The 15,566-nt window shown below is 41.8% G+C and overlaps 1 protein-coding gene across 4 annotated transcripts in view; it reads right to left on the reverse strand.

Annotated features, from left to right (window-relative positions):
* The window catches only part of LOC114451487 (A-kinase anchor protein 13-like), a 43,983-nt gene that overhangs the window by 14,087 nt on the left and 14,330 nt on the right, over positions 1 to 15,566 (reverse strand). For 3 of the 4 annotated variants that reach the window (XM_028430123.1, XM_028430121.1, XM_028430122.1), the window contains 10 exons: positions 13,047 to 15,428; positions 10,843 to 10,901; positions 4,763 to 4,835; positions 3,348 to 3,454; positions 2,589 to 2,757; positions 1,903 to 2,080; positions 1,660 to 1,719; positions 857 to 916; positions 580 to 727; positions 406 to 502 (listed from right to left, as the gene is read on the reverse strand). In XM_028430123.1, coding sequence (XP_028285924.1) covers positions 406 to 502; positions 580 to 727; positions 857 to 916; positions 1,660 to 1,719; positions 1,903 to 2,080; positions 2,589 to 2,757; positions 3,348 to 3,454; positions 4,763 to 4,835; positions 10,843 to 10,901; positions 13,047 to 15,428 — 3,333 coding nt within the window. The remainder of the gene's footprint in view (positions 1 to 405; positions 503 to 579; positions 728 to 856; positions 917 to 1,659; positions 1,720 to 1,902; positions 2,081 to 2,588; positions 2,758 to 3,347; positions 3,455 to 4,762; positions 4,836 to 10,842; positions 10,902 to 13,046; positions 15,429 to 15,566) is intronic. The other variant, XM_028430124.1, reaches the window with a different exon arrangement.

The following is a 15,566-nucleotide window of genomic DNA, read 5'->3' on the forward strand; positions in this document are numbered from 1 at the left end:
CTTCTTTTTAAAGCGAAACTGCCAAACTAATCGGTTGCAATCAGATTGTAAAGAGAAGTTACACTAATTTAACAAAAAGTGCATCAGAATGAAATCTCCTACCCTACCTTTAAGTGGCATCACTGTGGAGGGAAAGGCAGCAAAGCCGAACAAATTACAAATGTTAGCATAATGATTATGTACGGTATATATAAATAATAAATGTCCTTTCTATCCATCTGCAACTGATGTTCCAGGAGCAGAGGATTCCTCATACATTCTTCTCCTCATCAGCCAATAGAAAAGAGATGTTTTAGGAGGAGCAATGAAATGCAGAGAGAAGATGGAAACCAGATTAAATTCATTTACTAATTTAATTGTATCCTATTTCTAATTTAAGAAAGAGATTCTGAAGCAGAAGCTCACCATCCATATCCTGATGACTGATGGTGACCATTGAGACGGCTTTAGTGAGAGGCTGATGATGAATCAGGGCCTGACTGCCAGCTGTCAATGATAGTACCTGATCACAGTACATGGGGGTTATTAACAAGAACACATAGTGAACTACCCATTAGAATACACTGAGCTGAGACACACCTTGCTGCTGTTTCTGTACTGCTCCTTCTCAGTGAGGGACACCAGAGAGCCTCTCTCTCGGACTTCCAGGCCTGGAGCCTTTTCCTTCTGGTTGGGATGCTGAATCTGGAACGCTGCTCTCCCCTCCTCCAGACCCTCAAGACTGTAGCTGGGTGACAAAGGAGACCACGTTTGGTATTTCTGTTGTTGTAAATGTCGCTGAGCTGTGCAGTTACTCTTCTGAATGGGCTTACATTATAACTACTACCTCTCTCTGATGAGCCCCTGCACTGTTTACCTTCTGTTGTCTGTTTGTTCTTGATGGGGACAATGCAGATTGGATGGACACCAGCTCACACTTGAGAAAAGAAAAGATGAAGCATGAAGGATGAATGGAGGAAAGATACAGCTGCATCACACAGGTGATGGGATGGTTGAGCAAAGAGAATGAGATGGATTAATAATGATGGATGCTCATGTTTTAACTATTCATTTTTGGGTTGTCCTGCTTTCAGTCTCTCCTTCCTGCTTTACTGTACTAATATAATGAGTCAAATAATTGATAAGCTGCACCTGCAACATACACATCACTGCACTTGTGGCAATTTAGAAATGCTTGTTTTCTTCACCTCCAGATGATAAGCTCTGGGAACATTAACCCACCTTGAGGTAAAGTTGAGGTAGATATATATAAATATCCGCAAATGTCACATTTGGCAGGGTTTTGCTAGTTTTCAGGGGAATCAACTGGTCACTTGATAGTAAATATGGATACAGTGTGCTATTTTAGGGTATAACATCATAGATTCTCAGGCTACGCGACAAACAAACAACAAAATCATGTGACTGATTTCTAAAAATAATTAAATAAATAAATAAACATTATTATCCACATAGGTTTGGTGGAAGCAAATGAGAAAGAAAAAAAACTGTGGTTGCAGTGTCAACATCACTTGTTGACACATATGATGACACTTGTTGGACACTACAGCCCATAAGGTGTTCCACAGGGATCTATCTTTGGTCCCTTGTTGTATACAAGTTACTATCTTATCTACAATATATGACAGTACAAAATGAGAGTATGGATGAGAGGTGTACCTTCTTCTGTGGAGGGTGGGCCTCACTTTTTTCACCTCCTCTGACTGGCTCCTTAAAGAGCTGGAAGAAGGGACAGATGAATAGTTAGAGAAAAGAAGAGGAGAGGTAGATCAAAGTTGGAAAATGCTGCTTTTAGTGGGAAGTGCTGGTGATTATGATCAATGCTTTCAGCTTTATCTTGTGTCACATAACAGAGCGATGCTTCGGGACAACATCCTTTTTTTCCAGGTGGACAGCCAGTACCTGTGCTGCATGATGTCACAATGTGCAGCCGCGTTGATCCTGCCAGGTTCCCAGCTGTGACGGCGGAACGGAGACAAGGAATGGATGGAGGCACGCAAGATGGCTGAGGCCACAGGGTTTTCTGGAAGGTGGTCTTTTTTCTCTTCTTCATCTCCTGCAGCTTCTGTCTCTCCTCCTCCTGGACATAAAACAAAACCACTCAAATGTATTCCTGGGGCATCTACTGTATGTCCTACCATAGACAAAAGAAAGATGGATAAATCTTTTGAGATGTCATCCATTGGTTTCTGAGGAGCTGTTTAAAGTCTGGCCATCACCATCTTGGCAGCGCTTGAATATGCCAAACTCCTGGTTGAGAAACCTTTATTAGTCCCACAATAAGGAAATTGCATTAACCCTAATGCAGACCAAGAAGTGGAGCGCAAGGTGGGTGAAGTTAGTAAGCAGATAATCTGAGTCAGTAGTTTCTGTCACACAAGTAATATGCTAATTACAGTTGTCACTTATAAACATGCTTACTATAATATAATATACACTGAGGTATCTATGAATTCATTTTTAAGTCCAGCCCCCAAAGGCTGCCTGAGGAATTGCAATTTCTAACACCACACGTTGGCCTCACTTTTCAGCCTTGGAGGCTGGAGCATGGCCTTTATGTTTTCATTAGTTTGGATTCATTAACACACCTCTGTCCTCGGTTTCTGACTTCCAGGACAGTCTGCAGCTCTCGGTTCTGCTCGCTGACAAAGCCTCTTCACTGACACTGAGGGCCCCCCCGGAGTTCTTAGTGGTAGAGGGCCAGGAGACGCACACCTGGCTGTCTTTGTGACTAAGACATGTGGGTAAGTCTTCAGGCTAGAAAAGAAAAGAAGAAGCAAAAGATGGATTGTCACAATAACAGACAGACAAGCATTCAGGCTCACACTCACACCTACAGGCAATTTAGAGTGACCAATTAACCTAGCACGTCTTTAGAATGTGGGAGGAAGCCGGAGCACCTGGAGAAATGGCCACTGTCCTAAACAATCAAAATAAATAAATTTTTTTGACATGTATTGCTCTTTTTTGTTTTTATTGTTAGCTAGCCTAAAACAATCACAAATCTTATAACTAATTTTGAGCAACTGAGTAACACAATTTATAATTTAATTAGTTTATTCATCAATAATCAATTACTGATGGATTAGTTGACTACCAGAATAGCTGAATTAGGTGCAGTCTTGTCGTCACAGTACCATTTTATCACAGCTTTATTTGACTGTGAATGTTTGATCTTTTGTCATGTCTGTTTCCACAGAGTGGACTCTTTGCAGCTTGAGAGCTAACGTGAGTATTCTCATGTTCAATGTATCCGTGTCCTGTGTAGGAAGTGCATAAACAAATACACTGTATGTGCATTGTATTTCAGTGTGTGAATGTGTGTGTGTATTTAAATGGGGTTGTACCTTTTTAAAAACACTGCCATTGAGTTCATCGGTGGCTGTCAGACTGTCAGCGTCTCTGTGTGGCAAACATACCAAGACACACTCCTTCTGTCTATCTGGATGGACATCTGGAAAAGGACAAAAGAAGATAAGGAGTAATATGTTTAGGCCAGTGGTCCAGGCAAAAAAACTTTATGACTCTTTCTATAAACTGCTGCAACATCTTTTGTTGACATTGCACTTCAATGTTTCCTTTTTTAAAAAAAAAAATCTGGGTTAGGGTTAGGGTTTTGAAATCTGTCTTTGTTCACCTTTGTTGAATCAAAAACTAAAGAAGCCAAAATACTGCTCCCTTGTCACTGTCAGTGCTGACAGTGTGTAGCTCTTCATTCAGAAACCGAGGACTGGGGCAAATGGAACCAATCTTTCAGCAACTGTTAGACTAGTGAACATTTATATATTTAGTTCAATGACTTGGATTTTGGGGTTGTGGACATTTGGACTTGACAATAGGAATACCTGAGAGTATAGTCTGGTGACCTGTGTACGTCCAGAAAACCAGACTCTATCATATTCCATGACTGGAAGGGTGAGTAGATAGTGATAACTATTATTAGTTATTAGTTTAATAAAAGGGACTCAAGGAATGGGTGAGGTCAATAAAGAATGGACAGGTGGACAGTTACTAAATGTACTGATAAATCTGAAGAAGTGGGAGAAGTAAAGACAATCCAGTTGAAGTATCTTTTAGAATTGTTAAATACAATATAGTTGTAAACCCATGCTTTACCTGCAAAAAGTTTAGGAAAAATGGACAGAAAAGACCATATGTGTAAGAGATGTATAAAGTGTTCAGCCAAGGAGCTGCATGTGTGGAGGAAAAACTATCATGCTTCACTTACTGGGGTTGTGAAGCAATGAAGCAGCAAAGTTAAACAAACAAGAGTGTGGGGGTGGGGGAGGAAGTAGTCAATATGTTGAGGCAGGGGAAGGAGTCAAAAGAACATAGTTGCAAACATTTAGGATAATAAAAACATAACTACGTAGTCAGCCAAAACATTATGAATAGCAAGGGTCACAACAAGTTGTTATGTTTGTTCTGACGCCTTTTCATCACAATCAGCATTCACTTTTTCAGCAGGTTGAGCTACAGTAGCAGTTCAGCTTCCTGACAGCCTGATAGATGAAGCTGTCTCTCATTCTGATGGATTCTGGCTGGTCCTGGCCGGAGGCTTCGCAGTCTCTTCAATCTGCTGCCATCAGGAAAGAGACTGAGGAACAGCTTCATAGATCAGGCTGTCATGAAGCTGAACTCTCTCCCTGCTCTGCCCCACCTTCCCCCTATTCCCCCTAAATAAGAACCCTGACATGGACAATGGACATCAGTAGACAAAATATATTACATAAAAATAATTAAAGTGGATGAACAGTCTTACCTGTGCATGTCGACTGTCTGCTGTGTTTAAGACTGGACTTCAAGGGGCAGAAAACATCCGTCTCTCTCTGGATCTAAGAAGGAAAGACAGTGAGAGAGAGTGCTTGTCTTTAAGGTTCCTGGATTCAGTCAAATCCAGTATGTTATTAGAATGACCAGCCACCTGAAACATGTTTTTTTGTGTGTGAGTACGGTGGGCTAGATGTGAAAATCCACACCAGTGTAAGTAGCACTGGGTACAGACCTTGTTATTTATAATGGTACCAACCAAATTACACAAGTACTACCAAGTAGCTAGTCTGGTCAGCCAGACCAGAAAAATAATTAGGATGGCTGACCAGACTAGCTACTTGGTAGTACTTGTGTAATAGTAGTACTATTGGTAGTACTTGTGTAGTACCCATTTACGCATGCAACCAATCAGGGCCATGACACATGTGACAACCAAACAAGTATCAACAAAAGGAAACCCAAATTGAGTTCAGTGGCGTAGCTGTGAATGATCAGTTTTGTGTGTTATTAGCAAATCTGCAAATATTTTTCAATACGCAAACAAATCATCATATAAAGCCCAGGGGTTGGGCGATTTGATCATGCTGACGTGTCCTTAACACTTGAGTTAAATGTAAATGCAAAGGGGTAAATGTAAACTAGTGTAAAGTGTTATGAGCACCTATGAGTAGATAGAAAAGCATGTCAATACGGACCGTTTATCAGATCAACCCATAACAACAAAGAAGTAAAAGGGTGTATTGCTAGGGTTGGGCGGTATCCAAATTTTGATACCGTCAAACGCCCTCTACATTTTCCCCCGGTGTATGTAAATACCGTGTCGTGCCATTCATGCCGGCAGCACACCGCGGTATTAAACTCATATAGTTTTTGTAATTTTATCATGTTAGTAGCACAGTCTTGTGCAGTATTTATGTTAGAAGTTACGCATGGTAATAAAAACACTTAAACTGAAAACCTGCCAGTCACTTTTTCCGCTGCTATGTTTTTCTAATGGTAACAATTAAACTTATAAATGTAGGCTCAGACGGCACCAAACTGTTGACTTGTGCCTACACCATTCAGAAACTAAACACCATCTCAGCTCTGGCTCGTCCTCTAAAGTGCAGCAGTGTTCTTCTAGGGACCAGGTCACAGGTGCGACTACAGCGCTCTCTCTCTCGCTCTCTCTCTCCTCCTCGCTGTCCCGTCATGTTCATAAACTTTATCAAACGTCTCCAAAACACAAGGCGTTCTTGTACAGTTTTTTTGTAAAAAACAGCAAATGTTAGAACATCGAAGTAAGAACACTTGACCGGTGAGGGTTAGAACTTAATTCTTAGCTGTGATAGTTAAGGTTAAGGCAAGGTGCTAGAGAACGCATTATGTAAGGGATTGTTCTCAAGATCAAACAAGATAGCTGGTATGTGTGTGTGTGTGCGTGTACCTTAAGCTTACAGGCAATGTACCAATGTACTAAAGACTGCTAGCATGAACATGCATCTGTCACTAACGTATAGGCACAAATGCAAACTACTGTAAAATATATTATACTACTGAAGTAAAACTGAAGATTCAACCACACAAGGCATCAAATAAAATATGTTTAATATTTGATCCTTATTTTTTATATAAGTACATTGCATTTTTTATTGAAGGTATTAACAATGATACCATGGCTACCTGTGTGCCCCACCGGTATGTATACCAGTGGGGCACACAGGTATTAAGGTATACCTTAATACCTTAATACCACCCAACCCTAACATATACATCTATTTTGTAATCCCAAATTTCTATGAATGTCTAATGATGTTCACAAAACTAGTTTAAAGTGTTGGCTAACAGCAATGTGCCATGTGTTTGAAGCTATGTATTACAAAGTCACCGGACCAGCTGTTTTGTAACTTGTGTAGGCTTCACAGTGACCTCATATTTAGTTGTGTGATTTTTAATCAGTGAAATCAATGAGAGCTTTGTCCCCTCATCCACTAGCCTCAGTGGATCTGTTGTCCTCACTCCATGTTGTCTAGACTATTATCAACATCCTGCAGGAAAAAGAGACATCTGCACAAAAGAGTGATTCTCTGACACATAAGAGACAAAAGGGCTGCGTTTGTTAGTCTGTGCCTGAGCAGCACATGTTGAATGTCTGAATGCATTCCTAGTCATAGTAATTCACCAACTGAACGCGGACAGGATACAAACATACTTTTTGTCAAAGCAGTCTTAGGGGTTTTCAAAGGATTTTGTGGTGTATTTTGCTTCTAGACAACAGTATTTCTAAAGCTATTGAAAAACATCTTGCATGTGATCATCTGCATAGCAGTGGTGTGTTGTGTAGCTTCAGACAATGGTCTCTAGCATCGTCATTAAAGGAACAGTACAAGGTTGGTTTAAATTGTATTGATGTTAATGATGTTTCCATACTGAATACAATAGTTAGTCATGGAGAGCCACAGCCTTCAGAGCCTGATCACTCCTCAACAAGCAAGGTTGGGCAGCCCCCATCATAGGAACTAAGTGGTGTGTAAAACGACTGTGAGGAACCTTATTTTGGATCAAGACATGTTGTTCATTCCTCATATTAAACAGGTCTGTAAGACCGCCTTTTTTCACCTCCGTAATATTGGTAAGATCAGGAGCATCCTCTCTCAGAACTGAAAAACTTTTGTTACTTCTAGACTGGACTACTGCAACTCACTATTGTCAGGATGTTCACATTACTCCAATAAAAGCCTGCAGCTGATCCAGAACGCAGCAGCTAGAGTTCTGACAGGAATCAGCCAAAGGGATCATATCTCTCCTGTTTTAGCTTCTCTTCACTGGCTCAGTGGGCTCAAGAATACACTTCAAAGTTCTACTCCTAACCTACAAGGCTCTACATGGACTAGCTCCATTGTATCTGCAGGACCTGATAGTACCATATGTTCCTAATAGAACACTCAGATCTCTGAGTGCAGGTTTACTTGTAGTTCCTAGGATTCGTAAAAGTAAAATGGGAGGACAAGCCTTTAGCTATCAGGCACCGCTACATAGAACCAGGTGTCAATCTGGGCCTGAGAGGCAGACGCAGCCTCCACCTTTAAGACTAGACTTGCAACCTTTCTGTTTAGTAAAGCATACAGTTAGTCTAAAACATAGTGTGTAGGGCTGATAGGTATAGATACAGTGACTTGTCGACATGGCCTCAGCCACTGATAAAACTTAACTTTTAGCACAGCTATGCTGCTATAGGCCGACACTGAGCAGTTTGCCTGTTCCCTGTTCATACTGGTGATTCATGTCATAAACTGTGTTAAATAATCCAGAGGCCAATTTCACTTTATTGCCTCAAAAAAGTTGTTGTAAACAGCTGATTGGGGGAGAGGTGAGACCCTTGGGTTAATTGTGGGGTCATATAAGACCTCTGAAGTAAATACATAGGCCCGTCGACCTATTTACACAGACTAGATTGGCTAGAATAGACAAGACCTCCCTTCTGCATAAGCAGAATAGATTCAGCACAGTAGCCAGTCATAGGAGGATTCTTTCTTTATTATGCAATGTGTTAATGTTCTACCTAGGACCTCTGCTACACAGGTAAGATCTCCTCTATCACCATGCTGAGACAGAAACTATTCCACCCCAAAGACAAAACAAAGAAATGCAGTGGAAGCTATTAAATGCAGCGAGGAATGTTCTAAACACATTGGCCAAACATTCACCACAAAATGGACAAAACTCCACAAATGCATAGCCTAATACAGGAGAGCCAACCCCTCATGTCAGGACTCTGAAGTCCATTTACAGATTAAGGACAAAAGACCTTGCTGATGATCCTACAAGTCAGTTTACTCAGTTCATGCAGGACTTCATCTGTCAAGTACCTTGCTGAGCTCCTCTACTATTGTGTCACTGCTTCAAGCTCTAGTCAACAGATGCTACAGTTTGGAGAAGTACGCCACCAATTGATCCAGGAGCTAAAAGAGCTGGTATATATTATGAGTGTGTATCTATTAAGGCTTTTTGTAAAGGCTGTCAACTGATACGTGACTTCCTGCCTGCCTCTGTTTCACCTGTGCTCCACCTTTTTGCCCATATATGGATGAATTGTAAGTTTAGGCAAACTCAGACACTGCCAACATAGCAACTGTCTGAGCCTCCCTAGCAGATTCTAAACAGCTCCTCAAAAACAGACGAGAAAAAGAACAGACCAAAAATGTCCGATCCTTAATCAGACACATCCTCTGCAACAACCCAACAAGCACACACACACCTACCTTAATCAACAACACATCCACTGTGGTCTCTCCTTTGGTACAAAAACTGTACTTCTTCCTGTGTCTCTCATACATGATGGCAATTTCACCCACAGCAGCCTGGGATTGATGTGTTGCAACACATACTGACTACCAGCCAGGTAAACACAACTCTGTCAGGAAATATCCTATTAAACAAAAAGGAGTCCAACAGATGGTTCCAGCAGAGCACACTGCTGATTTTCCCGTCTTTAAAAAAAAACAATCCAAATCAACTGAAACTAAAGATTCTGTCTGCTTCTTTCTAGCTACAGTACATGTTGCCAAATTAGCTCTTTTTCCTTCCATCTGTTCATAGGAGTGGCCCCCTCCACCCCCAACCCTTCTCTCTTTCTTTTTGGCAAACTCCTCCTACCACATCTGTCCTCCATGGATGCGAAATTAAGCCTCTGCTGCTGTCTCACAACACAGCTCAGCGTATTAGCACGGAGCTCTAATAATGTATTTAATTAATGTGCATCCTCATGATTGCAAAGTAAGTAAACACCTGGTATTTTCATGTTAACAAAAAATACCAAAGCTCTAAGCACTAAGAAGTGAGTGATGGTGGTGATGTAACCTTGCACTTATGGCATAGATGGGTTGGGTCAGAACTTTTTCATATCTATTACTGTGTTGTATACAGTCAGTTGCAGGGCTACACAGGGAGACGAACAACCTGCAGCCAATTTAGAACCTCCAGTTAACCTGACATGCACATCTCTGGATTGTTGAAGGAAGCCGGAGAACCTGGAGAAAACCCAGACGGGCAAACTCCACACAGCCAGACTCGAAAGCTATGCCAACCACCGCACCCCTGTATGTGTGTGTGAGCGTTCTTGTACTGTTTTTTGTAAAAAACAGCAAATGTTAGAACATCGAAGTAAGAACACTTGACCGGTGAGGGTTAGAACTTAATTCTTAGCTGTGAAGGTTAAGGCAAGGTGCTAGAGAACGCATTATGTAAGGGATTGTTCTCAAGATCAAACAAGATAGCTGGTATGTGTGTGTGTGTGTGTGTGTACCTTAAGCTTACAGGCAATGTACCAATGTACTAAATAGAGACAACTTCCTGTAATGTGACCATTAATAAAATGCCAGACTGCTAGCATGAACATGCATCTGTCACTAACGTATAGGCACAAATGCAAACTACTGTACCCATCTGTAACCAATCAGCAGTACACAAACACAGTAATAACCCCACTAACAGTCAAACACCACCCAGCTGTGCCGCAGAGAATTCTGGAAGTACTCAGACGTGCTCACACCACAGGGAGGCAGCAAACACATGAGTTCACCCCATGAATCAGCAGACAAACAATAGAATGCACTGATAAGCAGATTTTCTTAAGGTAAAAAAGGAAACGTATTAATTTAGCCAGAAACCTGTAGGATCCCTTTTTCTTCACAGCCCTCTTCCAGCTAGTCAGTTTGGCTTCAGTCTATGTTCACTCCTTTTAAACGAGGCTTGTTTCTTTCCAACTTTGACTACATGTTATTTATTAGAGTTTACAGAAACACAACTCCAACTTTGTGATTTGAACATGTGTGACGTGACATTATTTGGATAGACGATCCCTCAAATTCCAGCAATATGCTGTGCACGCCTACACGAGTGCCTTATTGTTATATAAGCGGCAGACTCTCAATAGACGAATGCCTGGCACTGAGCTCCCAGCGGTACCTGTCCACATGACGGTTATGTGCCTATACCTAACAAATAACAGACTATAACCCTCATTCTTTTAGCAAATGCGGGGAATAAATAATATTTCCTTTTATTTATAATGAAGTAATGCACACTCACCTGCAGTGTCTCTGTGCTGACTGTGTCTGTCTCTTCTTCTTTTTCTGCTAGGAGTGCTTCTGCAGAGGACAGAGGACATGAAGTTAGTGTTCAATTACATCAGGTGTGACAATGCACATCAGATTTAAATATAAAAAAACTGATGAAAATTGGAAAAAAAAAGCAGACACACAGATCTCTGAGTCCTGCGATAAGGTTAATGGATCAGTAGACCTACTGACATTGATATTAAAGGCTATAAAACTAAGAATATGTGAGGAGGTATGCATGCAAAATAGTCCTCCACTGTGCCTGATGTCAGTTACTCCAGCAGACTGTAATGAGTTTGGAGCCTGCTGCATCTTTGTTTTCACTGAGACCAGAATCAGTGGTCTGGACACATCCATGGACTCAGTGGGTGGAAGGAGGACGTTGGCCAAACTGTCAAACATTCTGTATGAGATGATGGGGACCTTAGGTAGCTTCTGCTGCAGCCACAGTTCAAGAAGCAACAATACTGAAGGACAGTAGGTCCTAACAGCAATGAGACTCTTTGTGTTTCTTCCACCCTGTAGATCACAATTATACTATACCATTCATATATGATTATTATTAATACAGTATATTTTGTACCTTTTTAATATACTTTATATTCTATGCAAAAACTTTTTTTTCTCAATTATATATTATTCGTACTTTTGCACTGCCCTGTCCTGCTAAATGTTGGTTTGACTAAATGACCCCCAGAGCAGAGGCTTACACAGAGCAGTGTTTGCCAACCATAGGTGTGCTGTGGGAAATGATCCAATTTCAATTAGTGTGTAAATTATTAATTATTTATTGTAAAAAATTTGTCTTCATTTGTGCCGTGGGATATTTTAAATGCACTTCAACACTTTGTATGATTCAAACACAGACACACAGTAGAAGTAGAACAAAAAAAACACCTACGCACATTGTGTGTTAATGTCAGACAGACCATGACTACGGTTGAAACAGTGTGTGGATCGAATGATTGCCTGAGAGAAAATAAGGTTGATAGGCTATGGGCTATAGGATAAAATAATGCTCAAATCTGAAGTTTGGTTGCTTCTCTAAAGCTGAGAACCTGTAGCCGCTCAGGTTCCTTAAGGTCCAGTGTGTTGGCCATGAATGGTGATTTCAGAGACGGAGGACAGTGAAAGAGGAGCACCTTCTATGGGCGGATTAAGGTGAAACTCTGAACACTCAGAAACTCACTAACCCATTAAATTGTGCTTTCTAGTACGTCTCTCAGGTCACATATTGAAATGACATACTCATTTCCTGAAGACTCAACTGTTTCTTTAAACCTGACCTTCCCTAACTATCCCATAACATCAAAAACATTAAACACCTCATGTATTTTATTTTTATCTACATCCGTGAATATGATTCATTTGTCTGAGTCAGATCAAGAAACACACACACACACACACACACACACCCAACACTGACAATTCAACCATAACCAAGCCTACCTCTAGTTTCACTGTCAATTGTTAATTCGCGATTACATCACCAGGTTGCCAGGATACTGTGACCAATACAAACAGTACATCTCGACAACTGTTTCACTTTCTCACACACATACACACAAACACTGTGTCTTCTGGCCTCTACTTGAGTAGCTGAAATGGTTCCCTTAAGATACAAGTAAATGAAATCTGTTTAACAGCACTGTTCCCCTTTTCAGTGAAAACCACAGTTTTTGAATTTCATTTTCAATGCATGGTCTGCTGAAGTCAGTGACCTCTGACTGACTGAATGTAGATTGATAGTTGACGCAAAGTCACACACATACACACACCGAAGATTTTTTTTTTCTAATGGAGAGCTACAGAAAGTATTTAGATGAGAGCTTTGTCAGCTCCAGTGGCAGCAGTGTGCTATTTGTAGCCTTCTTAATTTATCATTTTTGCATCATTACTGGCAGCTATACAGTGCAGCACTGTGTGTGAAGAGGACTCGCTGGACTTCACTGTAGAAATCCTGATATCTGGAGATGAAGCCTTCTAACTTGATGCTAGGTTATTTCATTAAACTGAATCTAATTTCTAATGTGCAAACATGCTGTATGTAGTTATGACTAGTTTATATTGCTTTGTCTAGGAGAGCCCAAAGCCCAAGCAAAGAAGTTTGTATGGGACAGATGAATAGACAGATTGACAGATGAATGCAAGAAAAGAGACCGCACACTACATTACCATTCTTTGATGTGTCTTCCACTTCATTTCTTTCCGTATCCCTTCCATCAACTCCGTCCTCCATGGTGAAACACTCATCTCCTTCCCTGTTATCCTTTCCAGCTTCAAGATGGCTGCCAGTGCCCTGCGTCTGCTTGTCTGATGACTTCGGTGACAGGATTTCACCTTTTTCCACATCCACAGAGGCGGCTGTTTCCTCTGGAATCACGTCAGCTACCACAGCAGACTCACTAACAGGAAGTGTTGAACCAGACAAAGTGAAAATTTCCCCCTCACAAGTAATTTCATCCGTCTGTGGGTGGCAGGCTGACGTATTTGTGAAATGTTCCTCATCAGCCTTCGCCTCGCAGGTTAAGTGTTCCTGTCCTTCTGTCTCATTTTTAGCAGCGCCACCGTCTTCTTTTTGACAGACGGCCTGATGTTTGGACTCTCCAGAATCTTCTAGCTCTACAACCGGAAAGTGGAGCTGGTTTTCAGTGTCTGTGTGGATGTGATCAGGTGTGGTTATTTCATTGGCTTGTGTTCCTGTGGGAGCAGACACTTCTTCTGTGTCAGCTTGTAGTAAACTAGCACCATCTGAAAGTGCTGACAGGTCAGGGTTCAGATGGACTTTGTCACCTAGCTGTCCTGACTCATATAGATCAGCTTCTCTAGAGCTGATCTGAAGTTGAATGTCAGTATGTGGTGACTGATCATTGTCTCCCTGCAGTGTTAATGTACCACTTCTTACGCAGGTATCCTGCATTAATAGGTTGTTCGTTGCTACATCACTAGCTTGACTCCCTGATTCTCTGTCTACTAAATATAGTTTCAGTTCAATTGTAGCCACAGCTGAAGCTAACGCTACTGCAACAACTGTCACGGCTGCAGCAACTAAGTCTTCATTATATGCTTTCTCTCTGTCCGAAGAAGAACATTCCTGCGTTCCTTCTTCCATAGAACAGAATATTTTGCCTGGTACCACTGCATCATTTTTTTCAATCTCCCCACTTCCTTCTGCTTCACCTTCATTTCTGGTCTCCTGGCCCTGCTGATAAATCGGTCTCTCAGAGGTACAATACTGCTCCCTTGCAGCTGTCTGAGCGCTTCTTTCCCATGACGCACCCATACCATCGTCAGCTTCTGTAGGATGCACAGATCCTGCTGGTCCTCCCACGGAATCCAGAAAATGTTTGTTTTCATCCGCAGAGAGGAGTGCATTCTGTCCAGGAAATTCCACAAGAAGTGAGGAGTCTGTGAACTCAGCAGGTTCTGAATGTTCCCCTGGACATTCAGATTTCACCAAATCTATCTGCTCAGTCAACTGTACAGCTGCCAGCTCCTCATTGTCTGACTTCACTGTTTCTTGGACCACAGGCTCAAGTAATCCAGTTTCTATAAAAGCCGAACTTCTTCTGTGTACTTCTTCTGCATTGACATGCTGTCCATTAAAGTTCATGCCTGCACTGTCATCATTCATTGTTACTGTGTGTGAAGCTGCATCATCAGTCTGACTGACTTGCAGAGTGGTAAAGCTACCAACAGGTCCCTGCATGTTCCTGCTGGGTGGGGGCACGGCATCCTGGTTAGCCCTGTCTCCCAAGGTTGCTTCAGAAGCAGCAGGAGCCTGGATGTCTGCCCTTCCTGTTTTATCCTTGGCTACACACTTTATATCTGGCTGAGGGTTGAGGTTTTTCTCTGTCTCTATCTGACTCTGAGATTCTGTACTGGAGCTGGAGTCAAGTCTGGCCTCTGCTCCTCCTCTTTTCCCTCTCTTCTTCCTCCTCTTTTTTCTGCCCTTTGCACCTTCTCGTTCATCATTATCTGCAGTTTCTGAGCTCTTTCGCCTCTCTCTGTTACAGACTTGTCCCTCCTTCCATGCCGAACTGACGTCCTCGTCTTGCTGTGATCTGAGTACTTCCGGTCTTTGTGAGTCTGGCCCGTGTGACAGTACTGGCTGTGTTCCAGCAGCATGTGACTGACTAAGATCTGCCGAGAGTGGATGATCACTAAGACATGAAACTTGGGGTGTGTTCAAACCACATTCTGCCTGCTCTGATTGTGGTTGTTCCCTCTCATCCTCTGAGTCGTTGTCATACCAAATAGATTGAGAGAGCACTTCCTTTGTGTCGGAGTCTCCGTTGACACCTTGGTTTACATTTTCACCCTCATACCAGACAGTTTTTCTTGCAGTTTCTGGTCCATGTGAGGGGGATTCTGTTCTGCTTCCAATCTGGTGAGCATCCGGGTTCAGCACTGTCCTGTGTTTTCTTTCCATTTCTGGGGACTTGGGGCTTCTCCTTCTCTCAGATGGACTCTTATGTAAGGAATCAGGCTGTCTGAGATCCTCAGGGACTGACTTGCTTTCCTGGGTATCCTGGGATTGTTCCTGACCCATGGTTACTGAAAGGAGATGAAAGATGTTTTTCATGAGTGGATTATGGTTAATGTTTCTGTTACTTTCTCATTAACGTATTACTGTGATCTGAAGACATGGTAACAAGAGACAGTCAAATAATGATGAAAACACATAGGTCAAAG

Source organism: Parambassis ranga, chromosome 19, assembly GCF_900634625.1.
Source record: "Parambassis ranga chromosome 19, fParRan2.1, whole genome shotgun sequence".
Lineage (NCBI taxonomy): Eukaryota > Metazoa > Chordata > Actinopteri > Ambassidae > Parambassis > Parambassis ranga.